At 36.2% G+C, this 25,106-nt stretch overlaps 1 protein-coding gene across 2 annotated transcripts; it reads left to right on the forward strand.

Moving 5' to 3' along the window:
- The first annotated feature begins 15,589 nt into the window (after window positions 1-15,589).
- On the forward strand, window positions 15,590-23,611 carry COX7A2L (cytochrome c oxidase subunit 7A2 like). Of its 2 annotated transcripts, none has more exons than XM_026695831.2 (3): window positions 15,590-15,979; window positions 20,871-21,005; window positions 22,844-23,611. In XM_026695831.2, exons 1-3 carry the CDS (start codon window positions 15,908-15,910, stop codon window positions 22,985-22,987), a joined length of 351 nt encoding a protein of 116 aa, XP_026551616.1. In that variant the 5' UTR covers window positions 15,590-15,907; the 3' UTR covers window positions 22,988-23,611. The 2 variants fall into 2 exon arrangements, with proteins under 2 accessions (XP_026551616.1, XP_087788753.1); XM_087932627.1 differs by lacking the exon at window positions 15,590-15,979 and adding an exon at window positions 19,162-19,283.
- Window positions 23,612-25,106: the final 1,495 nt, after the last annotated feature.

Raw genomic sequence — 25,106 nt, forward strand, 5'->3', positions numbered from 1 at the left:
GCCCCTTTCATTTAGCAGAAAGATCAAACAGCGGGTTGGCAATTTAAAATACGAAAGGGGGTCTAAGGGCTGTGAGTTCAGCTAGAATGGCTGGAATTATTTGCTATCCTTAGGAAGGCAGTATAGAAATTATAGGATTTTTCTGCCGATTTCTCCCCTCCTTTTAAAATAGCCTTCTGACATGGGCAAACAAAACCAGAACTCACAAAGACACTTTGATTTCCAATGTTCAAGTATTCCACTCTTAGAATGAAGCATTGTGATGGAATTCAATTCAGTTTTACTAAACTTGTTGAAACTTATTTTTGGACAGAAATACAATAATAAAGAAGTATATGCTATGGTATCCATATGCAACTTTATGACATTTTACACCCATGTCTTGCTCCAAAAGTGCATAAATGTAGCTTTATAGTTGCTCCTTTCAACGAATTTATGAAGGGCTGTAGCAGTTATGCAGCAGGCAAACATTCTTGCTGCAGCTAAAGGACATTTCCAATCCCATAACAGCTTGCCATGAAGATAATTAATAATTGGCCCAGAATATGGTGTGAACGCATGAGGAATATTTAAAATAATCACCTGTATCTATGTTTGAATATTTCATAACAATCAAGCAAATATCCTTGCCTAACAATGACTAGGATTTATTAATAGAAGAAATCTTAGAAAAAAAGTTGCATTTATTGAAAAAAAATCATTTCTGTGTGCATACTTTCAGTTTATATCTATCTATATCCAAACTATCATTTCTCGTATCATCTATCTATCTTATATAGCCATCAATTTCACCAAAGGTAGGGTTTGTGCAATAAAGCTAAAACAGTACATAAATACATAAGCCCCTTATCATGAAAAATATTAAATGCTATAAAAAATAGCAAACCAAGGAAATAACAAAGGATTTTAATAAAAATAATAAGAGTCACCTCAACAAATTCACCAGTCCCCTGCAATTTCTAGGCTTATTGCCATAATCAGATCTTAAGGGACTTTCAGAAACTCTGATGAGACCATTACACTGAGGGAAATGATTCCACAATGTGTGCATTAGAGCAGAAAAAGCCTGCTGCGTTTTGGGCACAAAGTATAATTCCCTAAATAACAGAACCTGCAACTTGCTCTTTCTACTAAATCTGGTGGAACAGGCAGAGGAAATTAGGGAGAGGCAATCCCTCAACTAAACTGGTCTCATGACATGAAGGACTTAAAGGTCAACATCAGCACCTGGAACTGGACCCAGAAAAAGACTGGCAAGCAATGCAGCTTGTGAAGCAGAGATATAGAATGTTCTGTCCGAGGAGCATAAAACATGCTGCCACATTTTGTACCAGTTGTGAATGGAACAACTACACAGAACCTCATCCATACTTAGATGTGGGTCTGGGAGTAAAAGAGAGGGAATTTGCAAAAATTATGATTTTTTTTTTTTACTTCAAAATATATAGCAAATATGCTAACAATGTTTATCAGAAGTATAAACCAAACAGAAATGATATATTATCTTTTTGCCTTTCAACATTAACTGTTAGAACAAATCTATTTAAACGAAAAAGTGTGTACTGAGGATATATCTTCCGGTCAAGAGTTCTTAGGAATTAACAAATGTATACAACATCATCCAACTACAAGCTGATTATCTGCTTATAGATTAATCTGAGAGGAATATATATCCCTTGAGCTTCTTAACTGCAACAAGATACAAATAAATCCTGAGAAATAAGAGAGAACTGCTGCGGACTGTAGCCAGACTTTTCCCTCAGACACCCCAAAGTGTTGTGTTCTGCACTCAGATTGTTTAGTTTTTTTCTTTTTTATGCAAAACTTAGACCTCATCTGAATTACATTATGGATACTAAGAATTCAAAGGAACTTAAATAGATAGGGTCAGAGACATGAAAATAAGTCCAGTAAGTGAGTGAAACCGAGTGTGTTTAGTTTGGAGAAACCTAAATAGAACATAATGTTCTTCAAATACTGGAAGAAACTTATTATGTATTATTCAATTAACAAATGAACATTTTGCCTTATAAGTACAATGTAAATTTCAATACTAGTCAGTTCTTTAAGCTACATTTGTTTCTTTTTAAAATTTATTTTCACCATTACATACACAATTCTTTCATTTTTGATTGTATCTTCAGTTGTTACTTTTGTTTGTTAAATTAACCAATTTTAAAAAAATGATTACAATACTCAGTCTGTACAGTATTGGGATGAGTCATGAAGTGGAAAAAGAAGAAGAAAGAAAAAATGTTCCTACGTCTGAATTTTCCTAACATGATACATCTTAAATCAAGGTTAGTGAAACTTAATTGCAATGAAAATCCCAAGTTAATAGACCATAAATGGTATGTTTATAGAATTATTTCTGTCCAATCAACCATACAGATTAATGCAATAGCCTGATTCAGATACTATATATATGGCAATGTTTGGCTAATCATTATACACTGCATCTCAAACAAGTAAACATGTTTGACTCGTCTAGGCTAGCATGTAATATGAATGAAACTTACAAAACTTTCAAATTCAGCGGTAATATTTGGAAGGTTGACAGCAGGGGTGGGATTCAATTTTTTTAACAACCAGTTCTGTGGCTGTGGCTAAGTTGGTGGGCGTGGCTTGGTGGTCATGTTATAAGCTGGGCATGGCCAACTCAATATCACACACATCAAGGCATGCATCTCCTCTCCTGGCCTCATGACTGTGGGGATGCTGCAACAGTCGTAAGTGTGAAAAATGGTCATAAGTCATTTTCTTCAGTGCCATTGTAACTTTGAATGGTCACTCCACACAAGCAAAGTACCAGCAAAGGAGGGAAAAAAAACTCCAGAGAAGTTCCTGAGAAAGGAAGTCTAGTCCTGCCAAGAATGTAATAAGGGTTAATAGAGAGGCAGTTTCTGTAAGCAATACCAGAATGTTTCCTTCCTGCCTTCCTTATGGGATTAGGCCAGTAATTTCTTCTAACAACCAGTTCTCCAAACTGCTTAGAATGTTAACAACCGGTTCTAGCAAATAGGTGTGAACTGGTAGAATCCCACCCCTGGTTGACAGACACATTCATAGGAAATAAGTCATGGAATATTGTATTCTACCATCCACGAATAGGATTAATTTATGTCCTACTTTATCTTGCTAAAATCTGGCTACTGTACTGAAGTCTGTTTCGATTACTGGTTAATAGTAGAAGGCAGCCTATTTATCTCTGTTCCTCCTTTGTTGAATCAACCTGTGGTCTCTGAAGCTCTGTTAATAATATTTTCCTGGGAACTGGAATCTGTAGGGAACTATAAATGCTCAGATGGCTCATAGCAGACTGGGAAAGGGGTCAGAAAGGTGAAGCTCACAAGTGGCTGCTTCACTGCTTCATCACTGAAACTTTTGTCCTTTCAACTAGGGTAACAATTCCTTGTGCAGATTGTATGATTTCTGTCATGCTCAACATGGAAGGATCAGAGGTCAGTAACAGAACACATGCTTTGAATGCAGAAAGTTCCTGATGTAGTCCTGGGTCTGCTGAAAAATCAAAGAGCTCTTGCCTATTACTTCCTGAATTCACACAATGCATTTAAGTAGTCCACTTCCTAGGTTTGTATAATACAGAGTTCATGAATCACACAAAACCACCACCTCCCAAACAATGAAACACAATCAAATTGTTAGTATAATGTGCAAATTGAGCTTGTTGGCTTTAAAACATCTGGTGTCATTAAGTGAATGCAACTATTGAATAATTAAGACTCATAATTACTTCTGATCTATAATGTTTCTCTTTGTTTGCCCTACAAAGCCCTTCCAACTTTTCACTGCCAAAAATCTGCTGTTTTTGGGCAACTATACACCTTAAAAGTGCTGGTGTTGAGAAACACAGTTAGAAAAATAAACATCTAGCCTTCAAAAAACCCAGCAATATTTGACATCTCTCAAGTATGAGCTAGCTATTGATGGTATGGATATTTTATCAGGATAATTCCTATAGTCCTCACCGAGTCAGTGGTTTCTTCACTGTTGGTATCATCATGGAAATCAGACTGAGCTGAATAATGTCCATAGTCTTTGATGGAGACTGGTATCTTGGTGGTTATAAGAATGCTTGTTTCTTGGGAATCACAAATTCTACAGTTCTCATATTATTAACTGATGCATACATTCATGCCATCTCAGTGGTTGATAGCAGAGGTGGTATTCAGCAGGTTCTGACCAGTTCTGGAGAACCGGCAGTGGAAATTTTGAGTAGTTCAGAGAATCGGCAAATACCACCTCTGACTGACCCTGCCCCCATCTATTCTCTCCCTCCCGAGTCCCAGCTGATTGGCTGGGTCTTCTTTTGTTGCCCTGCACAGGAGAATGGAGCTGGAAATCAGGTTAGTGGGGTGGGGAGGGAATGGGATTTTGCAGTAACCTTTGCCCAGGAGTGGGGAGGGAATGGAGCTTTTACAGTATCCTTCCACTGCCACGCCTACCAAACCATGCCATGCCACGCCCACCAAACCACACTCACAGAACCGGTAGTAAAAAATTTTTTGAATCCCATCACTGGTTGATAGGGAATGGATAAGCCGCTAGACAGTTATGACAGCTAGATGTTATTGTATGGTCTGTTGTGTTTAATTTTATTTTTCTTTCAATGGTGTTGTCCAGTTTTACTTGTGGAAGAGCACCTCATTTCGTTGCACCCGCTTGCGAGTGTAATGACAAATAAATTCTTATGTCTTATGTCTTATGTCTTATGTTATGTGCCAGTGATTAGTAGCATTACTGCAATTGCAGAACTCAGTTATAAGGTCCATGCTTGTATCCAAGTACTGAGCTGAAATTGCAGCTGTGGAAAGTATAGCTACAGCACACACTGTGGCACTAAACTGCAACAAAGAGTGTTATGCCGATTTGCCCAATCAGTTGCCTTCAATACATAGTGGGACTACAATGCCTAGAAATTCCAAATAACAATAGTCATACTAGCAACTGATTATGGAACGTAAGTTTCAATTTGTTTGGAAAACACTAGACTGGGAAAAACTGCCACAATGTTTTGAAACTTTTTGGGAAAGTTATGGTGATTCAGTGGTATGAAGAAGAGAAATAGATATTTCCTAGAAATTAAAAGCAATTTGAGGATAACAGGAACAGGAAATGGGTTCCATTTTACCAAACAGGTTCCCTCTAATTTTGCAAAAAAAAAATCATTCTGTTGATTTGCTTATGTTTTCCACACAAATAATTATATGCACAGTATATTAAATCAGAATAGACAAATATATCTGGAAAAGGTGCCACTTAAAACTTAACAAGCCAAGAATTTAAAAAGGGTGATTAACACATCAACAAATTGTACAGAGAACTACCATAAACTCACAATGTTTTAAATGGATTTGTCCATTAACTAACAAAATAAATATCTCTGAAAATTTGCAAGATTTACAAAGGACATAAAAGTTTTGTCTAAATATAAGAATTGTAAAGGAAGAACAGGATTAATCCATTGCTGCAAGATGCACTCATTCTTCAAAACTCATTAATTACTTAGAAACCTGATCACAGAGCTTATATTTCTTCCATCTACATTGTAGCTCCAAATTACATTACTTAAACATACAGTAGACTTCTACAACAACTTTAGGTATTCCTTCAAGCAGTTCTGTTTCCCAAATTTCCCACAGAGCAAATTATTTTGAAGATAACAATTCTTTCTTTAAAGGAAAACAAGTTTGGGGCAATGCTGGCTAGTACTTGACTAGAATAAAGCACAATTACTTCAAGTAGTGGAGCTTTGGAACTATCTATTTCTCTTTCTGATGAAACTGAAATGTAATCCAGAGAATTTTGATCAAATGAAAGAATGGGGAACAAAGTTTTAAACTATGATAGAGGAATTCAGGAATTCCTGCATCCAGGAATGCAAACCATCTGTGTGCAGTACTTTCATAGACAAGTCCAGGGAAAGTGTTTGCAAGGTTATCAAATCTCTCCATAAAAATGAGTCTTCACATTCATTTTGATTTATGCAATGAAAAGGCATCCCATATGAAGATTCCTTTAAAAAAATTGTTGAGAAAAATCAGCTGACTCAAATGCTGCTACTGTTTTTCTGAGTAGGGTTGGTTATTGGGAGAACATCAGCTTTTAAAAAAATAGTTTGCTGGAAAACAATAATTCCTTTGGCATTAGCTGATGATTTAGGATTTTATTTATTTATTAAATTTCTATATTTCCTTTAAGTGACTCTGGCCAGTTTAACTGATGGATCCACTCTGTTTTATTCATACACAGCACTCTGTTTTTCATTATATTTAAAATAATTGTTTGTGGAGACTGGATCATAATCATATTATTAGCTGCTTTCAATGTTATTCTTTAAAATATACTAATAAATATTCATGGATGATGTAAAGGAGGTTTCTGGAAAAGCTACACCTATACCATATCTTAAACACTGCCTTAACCACTACACCAAACTGGGTCTCTTTCTTTACTGTTTGTCGGCAAAGCAAATTTAAAACTGGAAGAAAATTTGAAACAAAATCTCTACTGTTAGGAGAAACACCCCAATACATCCCATAACATCAGCATGTATACAAACACATCACACACATACTGCTTTTGTGACAGCCTTCTGTAAGACTGTTTTGAAAGTGAAGCTTACCACCCTTATCCTAATTTACTTCTGCCTGGAGCTCTAATAACTTCATTGTATAATTTAACAACAACAAAATGGAAAGGCATGGAGGAAATAAATATATTAAAGGCATGAATTTCCATAATACAGTTTTACTCTCAGGCTGCTGGGCAAATGCCATAGTAGAATGTATTGACAGAAGACTTATGGCACTGGATAAAATGGTTTTTGCTCTATACAAAGCTCGGCTGGAGTGCTTTGTTTGATTCCACAGCATGCATTCATTAAGATAGCGGCAACCTAGAAAAAACTGAGAGTAGAACTGGCAAGAGGACAAATAGCTCACAAATATGGTTTAGGAACATATTTGAAACAAAAAATGTAGGACTTGCATAGCTGAAAGAACGTGCCTGTATATTTGTACTTGTATTTGATTTTATTTATGCCTATGAAAGAGGAAGCAATACATCTGCACAGTCCTTTTCTTGATTTCCCAAAATTGTAACAACTAATAGGATTGCAAACATTTTTTTCTTGCAAACATTTTTCCTTTAAAATTTTTAAGAGAAGAAAAATAACATGCTGCCGAGAAAAGTGCTAGACACCAGTATTAATTTTATTGATGAGTTTGTCTCCAGGACCATAGCCATTCTTAGAACATCAAAAAAGTTGTGGGTGTGGCTGAATGCTTTGTTCAGAAGTATCCTCATCTGCCAAAAGAAACAAGTCAATTTCCAGCTTGGAAAGCTCAAAGCAAGTGGCTGTTCCTGGACCATGGGCTTTCATCAAGTACCAACCTAATGAAACAACATTGATTAATTCACAAGGTAGGAGGTTCTCAAACTGTGCCTTGTGATGTCCTGTAATTCAGGAGCAACATAAGTAGAGGTATCACAGAATTGTTCAGAACTTGACTCACATAAGATTGGATCATGAAGACGGCAAGTCAATTTTTCATCTGCTTCCTTTTCTTAGCAGAAGAACCAGAAGTGGTATTCAGCTCTGGAGAACTGGTAGCAGAAATTTCGAATAGTTCGGAAAACCGGCATATGCCACCTGTGACTGGCCCTGCCCCCATCTATTCTCTGCCTCCCAAGTCCCAGCTGATTGGCTGGGTCTTCTTTTGTTGCCCTGCAGAGGAGAATGGAGCTGGAAAACAGGTTAGTGGGGTGGGGAGGGAATCGAAATTTTACAGTATCCTTTCCCTGCCACCCCCACCAAGCCGTGCCCACCAAGCCAAGCCACACCACGCCCACCAAGTCACACCCACAGAACCGGTAGTAAAAAAATTTGAATCCCACCACTGAGAAGAACAAGAGTTTTGAACAGACTGTTTTGGATGTGGCCGTTCAGCCAAAAATGTGTTTCTAACTATATTTTATATATCAAATGTAGATACTGCACATCTCACAGAGTGGATTCTGAGTGGTGTACAATTAAAAGTATGAAATCATAAAACCTGTAAAAAATACATCAATAAAAGGAGGCAAGTGAAAAGAAAAATACAAGTTAAAGGTTAAAAGATGGGGAAGAAGGTGCTAACTGCGTCTAGGGTTGCAGGCCACTCTGCAAAGCCCCATCAGAATTGGGAGAACCAAGTCTTCAAGTTCTTTTGAAAGGATAGGAGAGTGGGGACTAGCATCCCCTCTGGAGGGAGAATATTGCAGAGGATGGAGGCAATGACAAAGACTCTCTTCTTGGATATCTATTGTCTTGGAGTTTTATTCATGTGACAGACACATAGATCATCGGTCAATTTTGCCATGATATCACAAAGTCTGAGAACTCCAGATTTGGATAAATCTAAATCAAAACATAGATTTCCTATTGGCCAATTGGGTTCAAAGAGCAACATAAACCAGTAATAAAGGCAAAACAGAAATTTAAGGATTCCAGCAGACAAACAACATAGCAATAAGATTTAAGGACAAGGCAGAAACATGATCAAGACAAACCAATAAATTAATGTATCATATGTACCAAATCTGAGGCACCAAAAATGAATTGTAATGGTATTTTATTAACTACCTTTTTTGCACAGAAAAAGAAAAATACTAGATCTTACTGTCAACTTTTATTCATTATAACATATAACTGATCTTAAGTTGGTTGGTTCTGTCCATCATCTTGCCCCATCGCACATTCCTGTGGTATTTCATTATTCCTGTTAAGAATGGACAAGGAAAGGCAGGAAATAGTGTTATCCATGTTTCTAAATGATATTTTCCAGGGTTTCTTGCTATTAGCCACACTACTTAGGATGGGAGTCCTGGATCAACTGGTGAGCCAATGGCTTCCTAATCCAATATGTCAGTCATGCTAGGTTCAGGTTCAGCTTCTAGAAATGGGGTTTGGTCTAAAATTATGTTCAAGTCAGTTCCTGAATTAAATGCTAACCAAGTCAGTCTTGCATACATGTCTCTGTATGCAATTACATTTTGAGAATTGTGGTCTTCTTTTAATTGCTGGTTTCTTTCAAATAATAGATAAAGTTTCTGGCATTTTTCTAGAAGTTTATCATGATACATCAATTCCTTCCAGTATCTGATATTCAATACGTTTTCCTCTCAAACTGTTTAAAGTATTCCCCACACAAAACCTGGAAGGGAAAGTGGTAGAGATGCTTACTTCTACATTCTTTATTTACATATTAGTTTTGCATCTCAGAGTTATCACCAAACCAAACCAGCCAGATACACTGTATGTCAAACAACATAAAGTTCCAGTTGATTATTCTTGTCTAAAATGGCAAACATTGGAAAGCTACAAGCATCTGACAAGCCATGCTATATAGCTGAAGGCCACTCCCTTGGTTATATTTTGTAAAGTCTTCAAGACTGATAATGTGTCAGAAACCTTTGCAAGTATAATTCAAATAATTCATTAGAAGCAGTCTTAAAACCATTGAAAAGGAGATGGGGAATAGGATGAATTCTTGTTGTCTGGAAGACAAATTTAGTTTTGTCTCATTATCTAGCTGCCATCAGAAAAATCACAATGCATTTATTATCCTTTTTTGATGGCCTATAAAATATACCATAAATATTTAAAAAGCAGAATTGAGATGCATCCATTATGTGTGTTTTGAAAATAGATAAATTAACATACAGGAAAATCTAGCTCTCTGTATTGTTGGAAGAAATATCCTTCTGGGTTCAGTTCCAAGTGGGAAAAAGACACTGGAAACATGGAGGCTGTTTGGAAAGATGCTTTAATGGTGGACAGGACCACGTGGCTTGGAACCCCAAAGAAGGAAGGATGATCACATGCTTCAAGATGAAGGAAAAGAAGGAAGGCTAATATGCTGAGTGTGCCTGGGTTTTGTACACTCTGTGGGGATTTGAATTTGAGCTTGTATTCTGATTGGTTGTCAGACTCCCATGGGGCCATGCAGGGGCAACTCTGTAGGCTGTCCTGAGTCCCAGGCTTGGTTGAGCCTTGCTGGATGATGATGTAATGAAAGGGCTTTGGGCAATTTCTATAGCTCTACCTGGAGATTTTTGTTATGTAAAATAGGCTGGCCTAGGCCAGAGTAATGGCCCATTAGCAAAGATGGTGCGGGGCTGAGTTTCTACTCTTTTTAGGGGGAAATATTCTGCCTTTTTAATATTTCCTAGGATATTTCATTTTTCTAGGAGAGGGGTAGGTGCTAACTTCCTACAGTATCATGCTTTTATATCAATTATTACCAAAGTCTAGATCTACTCATAAGATTGCTCTCATTTATTTGGATCCCACCTTCGGAACTCAAGGCATATCTGAAAATTTCCTTCATTTTATCCTGAAGCATTCCTTGTCCAATAGACTGAGGGAGAATGATTGGTCCAAAAGCCAATTAAAAATATCAAGACCAAGTATGGAGGTAGCCATTTCATTGTTGATCCAGTTAGTTTCTTCATGCTGCATATTTTGTCCAACCTCGCCCTACCTACCTTCCTCAGACTAAAAAAGATTGCTTGACTCCGATTCAATAAAATTAGTAGTTGTACTCAAAGAGTTATTATTCCTAAGTGATCATCAAGATAATGCAATAACTGTTCTTGGAGTCCATGAGCCCACGCACATCTTTCCTCGATGGTTTGTTTTAATACTGTTTGTTGACAAAGACACAATTCGCTATAATCACTATTTGTATAGCCATAAAATTTGTTTTTTAATTAACCTGGATTAGGTACAAATCACGCATTAGTGTCCTTAATTCTTGTTATGAATTCATTTATTCAGTTAATGTGATTTGTAGCCAGGTTTTCCCTTTGTATGTATACTTGTACTGTGATTTAATTAAATTTTGATGAAGCTAGATAAGCTACTTATCTAAGTACAAATTTATTATGTGGCCATTTATATAACAGAATAAGTTGTTTTCGGAGTCATGGGCATCTGTAAGAAAAGAAGAGGAAAGGAAGGGAAAGGGAAAAAGGGAAAAAAAGAAAGGAAAGGAAAAAAGAAAGCTGTTGTTTAGCAGTTTTAACAGAAATTATCCATTGCAACATTTATGTGCAACAATAATATCGTTATATTTATATTTTAACCAGATATAAATCATACAAATTTTGGGAAAGAAATAAAGAAATTAGAGAAAACTAGTATCAACGAAGAATATAGAAAAAACAAAGATGATGCTAGAGTCTGCTGTTCTACTCTGCAACATTCTGGCTCCCCCAGAGGTGATATTCAGCAGGTTCTAACCAGTTCTGGAGAACCAGTAGCGGAAATTTTGAGTAGTTCGGAGAACCAGCAAATACCACTTCTGACTGGAGATATTACAGTATCCTTCCCCTGCCATGCCCATCAAGCCACACCCACAAAACCGGTATTAAAAAAAAATTGAATCCCACCACAGGGCTCCCCATTTTATAGTTTTAAAATTAACACAATCTTTTTAATAATCTTTAAGAAGTCAAACTGGGCAAAGAGTTTGGGAAGCACAGAAGGTGTTTCTGCTACATTTAATCCCTGGACTGCCACTTTATTGACAAACTTTCAGAATTTTCTATTTGAATTTGATTTGTGAGACCAGTGTAAGCAAAGCAGGGTCATGCAGTTTCTGAGCAAACAACTAAACACATCTGTTTTTCTACTGCAATCTGCTTTATTAACTCATTTGTCCCCCTGAAATGATAGAAAGCCAACTTTTATGAAATTCACTTCTTGTTGCGTGCAACTGATATGCTATATTGTCTCCCCCACCCCCCCAAATCAGAATGTCATTAGTGGGATTATTTTTTCTTCTTCTCTAATTGGCTTGACATATTAACAGCAAACATAATTTTACTTTCAATTTGAAACCTTTTACAAATGATTATGTAAAAAAAGTAACAAGCTTGCATCATAATTTCATTTTCTAAATGTAGCCCCCTGTGACGGAGGAACAGAACCATATTATGGTTACATTTGCGAGACTTTAAGTACATCTCTGTCCTGGCCAGGCAAGTTTTTATGCACTGAAATTTTCCTTCCAAAAGAGAAACATATTTTTAACCTGTCCATTGCTCAAATAGAGGGGGAAATCATTTAAAATCCAAATATAAAGTTACTCTGAGGCAGAAGCAACACAATCTCTGCTTGTATTTTAATAGGATTCCTGCATAATTAATGTGAGGATTGAGCTTGCTTAGCTCTTCCTCTCCGGCATTCCTAGCCTGCACATTCAAAAGAACGAAGAACAGCTTTTATTTTAGTTGCTTCAGAAAACCTCAGTGTTCATCCATTCATTGGTAGATTCAAATATGAGGCCTTAGAGCATGGGTGTCAAACTTACGGCCTGCGGGCCAGATGTGTCACGTGCTGGCCCCGCCCCTGCCCAGTTTAGCAAAGGGGGAAAAAAATCCTGATACATCATGTGACGACGCCATGACAATATGAATTTGACACCCCTGCCTTAGAGGAAAGCAGGAACTGTTGTTCCTTATTCCTCATCTCAGTTTCAGTTTTCCATGACTATCTGAAGCTTACTAACTAATTAGTTGCAATGAAGTTTACATATCCCAAAAATACTAGAGCCGGGTCTAAAAACTGTTTTGGTGAATTATCTGCAATAAATATGTGCAAAGCCAACATATGTCAGAATTGCAGAAGCTGATTATTTAGATAAAGAATGTGGATAGTGTTCAGTTTTTATTTTTTATGTATATGCTTGCAAAGCAAATAATATTTACAAGAGTCACGCTGAAGTATATTGAGGCTTATGAACAGAGGAGTATAAAGTACAATATAACATCTACATGTTTTGGGGAGTTTTTGCAGCAATCAATAACCTAAGTGAAGCTGTTTTTGGCACCACTCAGGTGGTATTCAGCAGGTTCTGACCAGTTCTGGAGAACCAGTAGCGGAAATTTTGAATAGTTCGGAGAACTGGCAAATACCATCTCTGACTGGAGATTTTACAGTATCCTTCCCCTGCCATGCCCACCAAGCTACACCCACAGAACCAGTAGTAAAAAAAAATTGAATCCCACCACTGGCACCACTGGTTATATTTCACAGTCTCAAAACAATAATTACAATAGATTCTAATTTTGTGTAGTTCTCTTATTCCATTTTTTAAAAAAAAAACAAATGCAAGATACAAGTATATGTACAAATAAATACTCTTTCACATATAAAAGCATATTAAAAACATTACATTTGTATATATCAGTAGCAGACTTGATCTGAACCCAGTTCATGTAAGAAAACTAAAGATGAGTCAGACACATGGCCTCAACAGTATGCAAGATATTTTAGTTTTACAGAGGACTTGGAATGAGTTACAGCCATACACTCCTCTATCAGGGAGTGCTATCAGGAAGTACCATAACTATAAGGAAATATTAAATGAAAACCATCCCTGACCCAAATTTCTGATCAGTTGCACCCACTCAGTTTTCCTTTCCATTTTATGGAAATGGCTATGCTTTCTTTTAAGTTTTCTGGTTTCTTTTTAAAATTATTATTGCCAATTTCAATTTCCTCCACACTATCTTATATGGAACAGGGTTTCATTTCAAATTGTTGTTCTAACAATCTATTTTTCCCCTCATTTGCTTCATTGTGAATTCAAATGCCTAATAGAGTTAATATAAATATTATTAGTTACTAATTGCCATTGAGCCCAGTATACCATCTGAGGACTGAATAGACAAATACTGATCTATCTTTAGTAATAAATTGAAAATAGCTCTTTCAGCTTTGGACCTGTCAATCTACTTTATCCTCCTCTTATCCTGCCTATCATCCACTTGCATTTTAGGCACAATGTATATTAATTTCCCTTTGTTAATCATTACCTCAGTGGAGCCATCATATTCTATTTTGCCCAGGACTGATTTATAGGCTCTTCTTGCCACTCCTGATGCTCTTAATAATCATCTCCAAATCCATAATTTCAAGATACGTATCTGTGGTGGGATTCAAATTTTTTTTACTACTGGTTCTGTGGGTGTGGCTTGGTGGGCGTGGCAGGGGATGGATACTGTAAAATCTCCAGTCAGAGGTGGTATTTTCCAGTTCTCCAAACTACTCAAAATTTCCGCTATTGGTTGTCCAGAACTGGTCAGAACTTGCTGAATACCACCTCTGATTTATCTCCATTTTCTTGGTCTTTCTTAATTTCCAGCTTTACCATTGGAAAAACCATTGACTTAACTGTTTCACATCTTTTATCAGTAGTTTAAATGTTGCAGGCTAATAGAAGGCAAATTGCTGCCCACGTCCTTGGAAATAAACATCATTAAACTTTTATCTTATTAGAATATATTTATGGATTTTCCTTTAATGTTTCAAGTTCAAAAGTCAAAATATAAGGCACTATTATTTCTTGGCAATTCAATCTGAATCTTTCCAAAATAGGTGCCCTCCATCTGGGCTAAAATTCCCATAATTTTCAGCCACTTTGGCCAACAATAAGGTTATGACCACATGGACTGGAAATGATAGTAGTACTGTTGCAAAAAAACCCCAAACCTATAGAGATGTCTCAAAGAAGTCACCAAGAGTTGATCTCAGCCAAGTTTTTACTTTTACCTAAATCTGTACTTTGAAAGAAAAAAAGCAAATCAAACAGTGTCTCAAAAATAGTGTATTGACACCTACAGTTACTTTAACTATTAAGGTTGTCCACCAGAGGTGGTATTCAGCAGGTTCTGACTGGTTCTGACCAGTTTTAGAGAACTGGTAGTGGAAATTTTGAGTAATTCGGAAAACCGGCAAATACCACCTGTGACTGAAGATTTTACAGTATCCTTCCCCTGCCATGCCCACCAAGCCACACCCACAGAACGGGTAGTAAAAAATTTTTTTGAATCACACTGTTGTCCACAAACTGATAACTAAAATAAAAGCTAAACTACACTGCAATCTTGGTACACACCCTTCCATCCTTTGTCAATCTAATGCTTTTCAGTTGGGCATGTAATAGTACTATAATAGTGTAATAGGGTAATATAATGCAACAGACTACGCAGCATTATAAGATGTTTAGAATAATGTTTAAATTGGAGGGCGGGGTGCACTCACCCATGTATTTTCATTTCCAAAGAGAAGGATTAGAATGGCTGTGGATGCCAACCTTTTTTGCTTTTGCACACGAGTGACAAACTAAATGTTTTCTTTTCTTTGAGCAATTCTTAGTTTTATCCTGCTTCAAGTCTAATTCTCAGCTCCTGGTGACTTAATGGATATGTCCTTGTGATTTTCTTGGGAAAGGTATTAAAGTGGTTTGCTACTATTTTCTTCCGAGATTGTTTTTCTATCCTTTGCGTCTAACACATCCTTGAGATTTCCTCTCTCGGCATAGCACTGACCCCACACAGTATTTCGGCCAAGGTCAGCTATGTGCTGCCACCTAGCTGGACCAACCTGGACTAGCAAAGGAAACCAAGGCAACCGTTTCTACTTCCCTTGCGTATAACTTCCTACATTAACCACCTCTCCAGACCGGCAATACAGACCGAACTACGCAGGCGCAATACCTTTTTTTTTTTTTAATTCAGGCTGTCTAAAGTATTGCCTGATGAAAATGTCATTTTTCTCTGGCCCCGCTAACTTCAGCATGATTTATATCCTTACACAATGCGATTCCTTTCATACCCTTTGCTAATGTCTTTAGTTTCATTTCGCTTTTCCCCCCCGAGTTAAGATATTTCAGGCACTGCGTCGGCCCTACTTTTGGTACAGAGGTCCAAGAAGGAGACAGTCTCAAGAAAGGTCTTTTTGACATAGGCGTCGCAACCGCTCCCTTCTTGCTTGCAAAGCTGGAGAAGCGGGGAGCGCGCATGTAGCTTGGGGGAGTCGTTCCGAGGTCCCGTCATGTATTACAAATTCGGCGGCTTCACGCAGAGGCTGGTTGGAGCCGGCGTTCCTGCTGCCTACTCCCCCCAGGTAACGAGAATCCTGTTGCCCAGCGACCGGCTAGTTGACCTTCACGGTTTTATTCCGTGCAAGCGAAGGATTTCCCTACATGTGCCTACGAGGCTCATTTCTCTGTCGGCGCCGGAGAACGCGAAGCCTTACGAAAGGGTGCCAAAGGGGTCTACAGGTGTCCGTGGGCGACAACGGAGAGATTGCAGTTGCTGCTGCGGAGCCCTTTCCCGCCGATTGGCTAACAGGAGAAACGGGATTGCCCTTTCGCCAGGTGTTCTTGTAGCAAGAGGGGCAACCGACGGCCAGGGACACGTGCCCTTGATCTTGCGCTGATGGAAAGGGACGCCTCAAACGTTCACGCATTATGATTTCGTGTGTACAAGAGACGTAGAGCCACGTGTATATAGTTACTTAATTCAGATGTTTTTTTTAAAAAAAACAACCTTCAGAGCAATTCCAGAATGGACAAATTTTTGGGGGGTGGGGGGAGGCATTTCTTCTGATTATCCAATTTTAAAGGTTTTTGCAAGTGTGTGTGCATTTTAACTTAATAGTTAATGATCTTTCATATTATATGAATTTAGGCAGGAATAGATCATCTTCAGGGCATTGATTTCTTCCAGAGCTCCAATCTTTCCAAATCCAGAAAGGATTTCTTGATGGGAAAAAAAAAATTTTTTTTTAGTTTCGATTAAAAAGAAGGGGGAAAATGACCCACCATGGAAATGAAAATACATAGAAGAAAAGAAGCAAATTAAATTCATCAATATGTTAAAAGCTGGGAAGAACATTTGTATATACAACTAAGATCTGTAGTATAGTAGGGTTATCTGAACATACTCTTAAAGGAAAAATCTACACACACGTGAGTTGTTTAATAAACTAGGTTGGGAAATTGATTTATTTACAGTTCAAGTATCACAAATGGAGATAAACCCTGCTAATCAGGGTTTATGTAAATATAATGAACTTCCAAGAACAAAATCTTTAAGGCTCTTGACCTTTAATATTAAAAGGCAAAGGAAATGATATAAGCATGTTATTATATAGTAATTTCTGCTTTGGAGCAGGGTTGCTGAAATTAATTTTATGTAGTTTTTCTGTTAACTGATTACTACTTTAAATAGAGTTTATGTCTAGATAAACACACACGTAACAATGGTCCAGTTTATTCTATTAGTCTCAATATCTTCTAATTTGTAGCAATAGCACTTAGACTTATATACTGCTTTACAGTGCTTTTACAGCCCTGTCAGAGTCAGCATATTGCTCCAACAATCTGGGCCCTCATTTTACCAACCCTTGGAAGAATGGAAGGCAGAGTCTATCTTAAGCCTGGTGAGATTTGAACTGCCAAATTGCAGGCAGCCGGCAGGCAGCATAAGTAGCCTGCAATACTGCACTCTAACCACTGTACCACCGTGGCTCATAATACAGCATAATGTTAAAAATTTGAAATGTTAATTGGGCCTCAGTTATAAACTACTGGTGAAGTATGACTCAACATTGGAACAGGTCAGAGATTGTATGATTAAATTAATGTAGGATTTGAATGCACTAGTAGAAATGGCAACAATCAAAATTTCAGTGGAAGAAGAGCATTAAATTTACTGCAAATATATTCATAAAAATCAGTATGTTTTATTGATATACTACCTTACTTTGATTGCAAAAATAAAGGATTCATTTTCAAAAATTGCTGGAAATGTAATGAGCAGATTGGAACATTTTTTCATGTTTGCTGGCTATATGATTCTTAACTAGAATGAAACAAATATAAAAATCAAATTCTCACTTCAATCTATGATGTACTTATAAATACCAAAATTTATGTCCCCCAAATTATGTTGAATTAGCTTCACATGTGATAACTTTTACAAGATATTATATACTTTTTTACTGGAAAGGTTATCTCATCCCTTCAATGGAAGAATAGCTAATCATGTTTTGGGAGTATACTTTGATATTTAGAATAATTTTGTATCTTAAATCTGATACATATTCTTAGATCTAATACATGAATTGGTACCACACCTAAAATGTAGGTTTATCCACATAAATGTATATTTAGGGATTATGAGAGATTTTTAGTGTGGATTGAATTTATTATAGCTAATTAAGATAATTCCATTTAGTGAATTGTATTGACTCTGATTTTTTATATTGACTTTTAGCTCAAGTTTAATAGTGACTTTTAGTTTTTTAATGTAACATATGCAAGGTAGTCCTCATTTGTGAGTATTTGGGACCAGTTAACAAAACCATGATTGTTTATTATCTTAATTCAGCTTTGTTTACAGACTAGCAATGGTCATAAATGCAAGAATTGGTCATAAAGTTATTTTTTATCATCATTGCAACTGTAAGTGGTTCCTAAATAAGGATTATCTGTATACAGTATAGCTAATTGTTTTTGTGTGTGTATGCCTTCAAGTTAGTCTTGATTCCTAGTGACTATCTTGGCAAACCCCTGTAGCTTTCTTAGCAACATTTTTGGAAGTGTCTTCTTCCTAAGGCTCAGAGAGTCACCCAGTTAGTTTAATGCTTAAGGTGAGGCTAGAATTCATAGTCCCTCAGGTTCTAGCTTGGTATCTTTATCCCAGGCACCTAACTAGTTCTCATGTAATTATTTCCAATTAATGATATATTAGAAAACTATAACTTCCATGGCATTTGTGAAGTCCTAGTTTATTCATCTGCATTATATTCTTTTACTCTTTTTTCATGTTGTTTGTACTTTTATGTTTGTCATCCAGATTCTTTCCTTAGCCATGATCTGTGACAGCCATTGGGCTCTCACAAATGATTAGTAGACATTATATTGTCCTTCTAATGATAAAAAGTAAAAATGGAAAAAAATAATAGCTACATTTACATAGTGCCTTGTTTTATATTCTAAATATAATTTTAAAATCTGATTTATACAAACCCATAGCTTTCATCTGAGATTTATGTAAGCAAATTAACAAGTCAGGCTATCTTCCATCTAAGTGTAGTTTCCTATTCCATATAAAGTGGACAACTTCGGAATAAGACAGGACATTGAGGCATAATCTAAAGCTGACTTTATAACCTGGCTTGTTCTGAATATGGTTTGAATGACATGGGAATATGTTCATCATTGTTTATTTCATAGTTCATGTTTCTTTATTTCCACCATGAAGAGAACAGTAAAGAGGATGCATGCTCCTCTCTTATTCTTACGCATGTTTTTCAAATTACTTTGTTACTTGATGGTTTAAAATTAATGATTGAACTGAGATACATGTCCATGAACAAACAGCATATAGATTCTGTGCAGCAAAGTAAAATACTCAAAAAGGTAACAAGTCAATGAGATAAGTAAATAGCTATCAAGCTAATTACACAGTCCAATAAATATGTTTGAGCATCTGATTTTATGATGGAGCTATAGGAGTCTAAATAGTAATCTGTTCTTCCTATCTTGAATAATCATAAAAATAATATTAATAAAGATTAGTATTTTTGAATGTTCCTTCCTTTAGCAGCTAGTTCTTTTAAATGGTATTAGCTGTGTCCTAGTTCACAGCAATTTTCTAATGATGAAAAAGAGACCAAGCTTGTATACAACAGTTTGTAAATATTAAGGAAATATCAGTTGTCCTAATATAAATCAAGGACAGAAATTGTCCTCAAAAAACAATTTGAACTAAGTAAATTTACAGACACAGATCTCTTGTTAATTTTTATCTAGCTGGGATTCTACTGCATGTCTTGATAAATATAATTACACTAAATGCACCATTTGTTTTTTTAAAAAGTGTTTTTGATTGGCAGACAATTTGATGAACTAACAAAAGGCAATTAGTAGGCATTAATTTCAAGTATGCACTTATTAACCTTGTTAAAATGTAAATTTAATTCTCAGCACATTGTGTTCACACTTGCTGTCTGGAATAATAAACTAGAGAATCAGTATAAAGGTGATTGTAGTTGTGCTCCATAATGTGTTTACTTCACTGTAGCCTTATTAAATTCAGTTATGAATTACAAATTGCCATGGGCAAAAGTAAAGCTTTTCAGAATCATTTATATTCTGAGTCTTCACTGGCAGTATTTGAATGCATAAAGATACATTGCATTCTGAAGGGAATTATGGGTGTTCAACCCATAATTAGTGTTTGTTCAGGAATGCTCATAAATGTGATCAAAATTCCTCAGGAATGAAGGTAAATGGATTGCTGGTTTAGAATGAAACTTGTTATCTCTATTTTCTCTCATCAGTATAAAAGCCAGCTTCCATGCTTATTTTAAGACTGCTACCGTTAATAGATAACTTAAGATAACTGAGCAAAATGGGTTTATTATTGCATTGAACACTCTGGAAAGGACAAGAAGGGGCAAGTGTACAGCAACAATTAAGCATTCCCCAGCTTTTCAGTTTATCCTACTAAGCAGCAGTACTGTCTTGTTATTTCTTTCCCACTGTTCAAATTTATTCTCAAACCAGAAATTCTGAAGGTACTGTATGAACTGAAGTAATGAACGGCTGAGTTTTTTTGTTTCATAACAACTGATGGGTACACAAAACACTGCAAAAGTCAGGGGTATTTTCAAGATGGTCAGATAAATCAAGGTGATGGCCACAGTCATGCATGCAGAAGGGCAGGGCTTCAGTCACATTATTCTGGCTACCATTTTAACATTAATTGAAAAAAATCCCCTCTTTTATGTTAAAAAAATCTTTGGGGTGCCTAACTAATTGTGCTCTAAATATGTATTTTGTCTGTGTTTCTGGAGTAGTACAACTTTCCTAACCTCTTATTCACCAGGCTCCAAGCAGTTCATAAAATATAGGAAAATCCACAATCTAGAATTTTTTCATTCCATGTCAAATCTTTTATTGATTGCTAATTGATGTTTTCAATTGCATAAATTGTTTATTTAGGGATTCAAGCCAGTAGTATCTGTGGAGTCTCCAGCTGTGATATTTGATACCCCAATTAAAGTTGCCCCAGACTCACAAAACAAAGTTGGGGGTTTGGTTAAGAACAAAGTACCAGAACTGCAGAAATTATTTCAGGTGAGATTTTTTTAAACAAAAATCTGTAAGCATTTTATTAATGTGCTTGATATATTTCAGCTCTGCCTGTCATATTTACAAGTTAGCACTTCTGTTTTTGCACGATATTCAAGTCTGTATGTTTAATGAAAAGCACAGGACATACACAATTATACTTAGAAAGTATGGATTCTATTTCTATAATAGCAGCATTCCTAACAATATATTTTTATGCAAATGATGCATTTTTTTTTGCTTCTTTGGTCTTGCTTGTCATGTTTTAATTTTGAATAATACAGATCCAGGTTAACATCTTTGCCACATTGTCCCCTTGGTGGGATTATATCTGGCAATCATTTTAATTTTTGTAAGTAATTGCCCATTTGGGCCTTGCAATCATTCTTGAAAATAGCGCTGGAGCTTATATTTTGCATAGCAACTTTTTCTTAATGTGAAAAATCATGGAACAAGGAGCCAGATAGTTATCAAAAAAATACTCATACTAATTAATCCAGAAAGTTATATATATTTGCATATGTTTTGTAAGTTGCATATATTTAAATGACATAGATTTCTCAGGATTCTGAAATTTATGTAAAATGTATGACATTTTTAATAGATAACTAGAACAGTGGCTGCCAACCGGTGGGCTGAGGCCCACCGGTGGGCCTTGAGAAAATTTTGGTGGGTTGCAGAGAAATCTCACCCCCAGAGCACCCCCCCCCCCCAAGCAATTAATCCAGGCTGCGAAACAAGGCTGCACCACCCACATGGCCCACCGGAACACTCCCCGCCCACTCACTCTTTACCCGGCAAACTTGCTTGGTAAAATTGCTATTTTTTCCTTTTTCCGACCATCATCTGTTCTGCTCTGCTGGGAGATTTAGATTAGCTAGGAAGCAGAAAATGGTTGGATTTCTTGCTTTCTAGCTACTCTTTAGATCTTTGGCTCTGCTTCCCTTAGGACTGAAGGTTTTCTTGCAAGCAAATTCAGTGCAGACTCACGGCAAGCAAATTTGAGAGACTGAGCTAGCTGGTGGCAGATAGATAGATCTCTGAATGGATCTGTGAGCAACTCAATCTGCCTGCTTTGCCTGCTTTTGGGTAAAACTTGCTTTTTTTAATAAAAAAATCAATATTTACATACATGGTGTATTGTGAGTTCATTTTGTGAGTTTGCTTGCTAGTAAATGTTATCAGTTTGCTTGCAAGCAAATTTTATGTGACAGACTGAGCTAGCCAATGGCAGATAGATAGATCTCTGAATGAATCTGTGATTCTGTGAGCAACTCAATCTGCCTGCCTGCTTTGCCTGATTTTGGGTAAAAGTTGCTCTTTTTTCTTAATAAAAAATTCAATGTTTACATGCGTGGTGTGTTGTGAGTTCATTTTGTGAGTTTGCTTGCTAGTAAATTTTATGAGTGCTTGCAAGCAAATTTTATGTGACAGATTGAGCTAGCCAATGGCAGATAGATTTCTGAATGAATCTGTGATTCTGTGAGCAATTCAATCTACCTGCCTGCTTTGCCTGATTTTGGGTTGCTCTTTTTTATAAAAAAAAATCAATATTTATATAGATATTTATAATATTTACAAACAAGCCATGCCCAACCAGTCACATGACCATTAAGCCACACCCACAAATTAGGCCATGCCCACAGAACCGGTTAGTGGACCCTGGGATCTAAAATTATGAGTTTGGTGGTCCCTGAGGTCCAAAAGGTTGGCGACCCCTGAACTAGAACATTTTATTTGAAAATGAGCTAATTGTAAGGTTCCAATTTAACTTTTTCCTCAGGTTTTGCATTAATATTAATTTCCCCACTGTATTAACTCGTATGTATTTCTTTTGTTGATAGAGACCTGATGATATTCCAGTACATCTGAAACGAAGTGTTCCCGATCGACTTCTTTACCGGACCACTATGGCATTAACAATAGGAGGGGCCATCTACTGTCTGATAGCTCTCTATATGGCCACCAGTCCCAAAAGAGAGAAGTGAATAATGTATGTCCAGAAAGATTGTCATCTATCTTTGCTCTGAAAAGAAAGACTCACACTTAACCTTCTGCTATTATACTAAAGTCATATGATTAATATATTGCATATTCTTGGATTTCATATTAAGTTAAAGACAAACATAGAGTAATTTAAGGAATTTAGAGTAAAATCACTACCATGGTGAAGAAAGTCATTATCACCTATGTAGTTTTGCAGATTCCTTTGCACAACTACCAATAAATAAAACTCATGTAGAATGGTTACCTTGAGGAACTTCCTAATAATAAGGTGTGATAACTTGATGGTTGATGCAGTAAGAGAGAGAAAGATCAGAATCGGACACTGAAGATGTTACCATCTGCTGAAATTTTGGATGTAATTTTTGTGGAGTCAGATTTGATAAAGAACTATTTTGTTCTAACCTACCACAGAACAAAATTATTCTGTTCAGAATAATTGCACACTTCATTAATTCTGCTTCTGTCTTGCACATTACTTAGAAAGAGTGTTGCATTTAAGGTTCTGGGCAGCAGATTAATTCCACAATGGTTCCCTATCACTTTGGAAATACTTTTGTTTCAACATTGGAATAAGTACATAAAAATAAATAATTTATTCCTGCAAATTTGTCTAGCCTTTTCTTACATGATAAAATGGAATAATTTCTAAAATGTTGGCTTGCTTTCCATTTTTGTCACTAGATTGCTGATTGATTGATTTTTTGATACTGTATTAAAATTGCACAATTTTTGTTTTCCGAGGTTCTCGCGGGTATTTGTATGTGGATCTTTGGTTATTCGGGTTTTCTCCCGCATAAGATTGGAAGTATCTAGGCAACATTTTGATGAAGTCTCATTCATCATCTTCAGGCTTGTGTCTTCGGCTCTGTGCTTCTCAGAATTTTTGAATTTTTATCCACATAATTTTTGAATTTTTATCCACATAAAATTAATGTTTTCCCAAAATTAAAATTGAAAGCAGAACTGTATTTAAGTTCTCTTCATTTTGGTAAGCCAGCCCCAATGAGCTAAATAATAGCATTGGTCTAATTTAGTAAAATACATTTGAAATATTTTTGCAATCACAGATAATAAAAATATGGCAATAACTAGCAAAACATATAAAATTAATATGAATTATGTAATGATTTTGGACATAGTTAATACTTGAATTCTAAGAACTTTTTGAGAAATAACATGAAGATTGATATACCACATCTACCTGTGCATTTAATTTTGCTTTCTTTGTTTGCCTCAAATTTTCTGTTACTTGTACTTATCAATCAGAATAATTTTGAATATTCCTTATAAGCTACTAGCTGTTTCTCCCAAATTTCTGATAATTGAAAATTAGATAAGTATTTGCTCTTCATCCATATTTTTAATAAAATAATTGTAGCATACAGGGCCCAGAATTGACTCTTATGGCACTCAATTCAATAGTTCTCTAATTAGATGTAGAATCACTGATGAGCACTCTTGAATATGCTTTTGAATGAACTCTAATGTATCCAGTTGTCATGCACCTATACTTAATTTGCTAATTAGCATATCATGGGGGATTCAGCTTTGCTGAAGATAATATATTACATCTTCATCATTCCCATAATTTAAGAAAAGTGGGCTTTTGCATTCAACTCATTTTATGCAGTTTCTTGGAAAGATTTTTCAAAAGTGGATTTCCATTGCTGTTTTCCTAGGATTGGAAGGGAGTGATTGGCCCAAAGTCATCCAGCTGGCATCTGCAAGATTTCCCAAAAGATAATAAATGTGATTGGATAGCTCATTCACCCCATTTATCTATTCCTAGAGATTTAAATTAAGTAAGAAATAAAAGTATCACCTGACCATGTTTCTGGCTTCTTGAGTTTCAATCCTAATCCTTCATCTTGTTTTTGCAAGTTTTCCTGGAAGCAACTTTGTTGGAGAAGATGGAATTCAAATAAGAGTTCAGCTTTGTCTTGCCTTCGTCATCTGTTTCTCAACAATACATTAATTTTCTTTTTCAGTATATGCCAAAAATGTAACATCAGAAGTAACACAGAATTGTAGAAGTTGTAACATCACTTGTACAGTTCTGTGTTACTTGTGTGTATTTTGCTTTGGTGACATGTACTGAAC

The sequence above is a fragment of the Pseudonaja textilis genome, chromosome 1, assembly GCF_049901715.1.
Source record: "Pseudonaja textilis isolate UNSWEBS1 chromosome 1, rPseTex1.2, whole genome shotgun sequence".
NCBI lineage: Eukaryota > Metazoa > Chordata > Lepidosauria > Squamata > Elapidae > Pseudonaja > Pseudonaja textilis.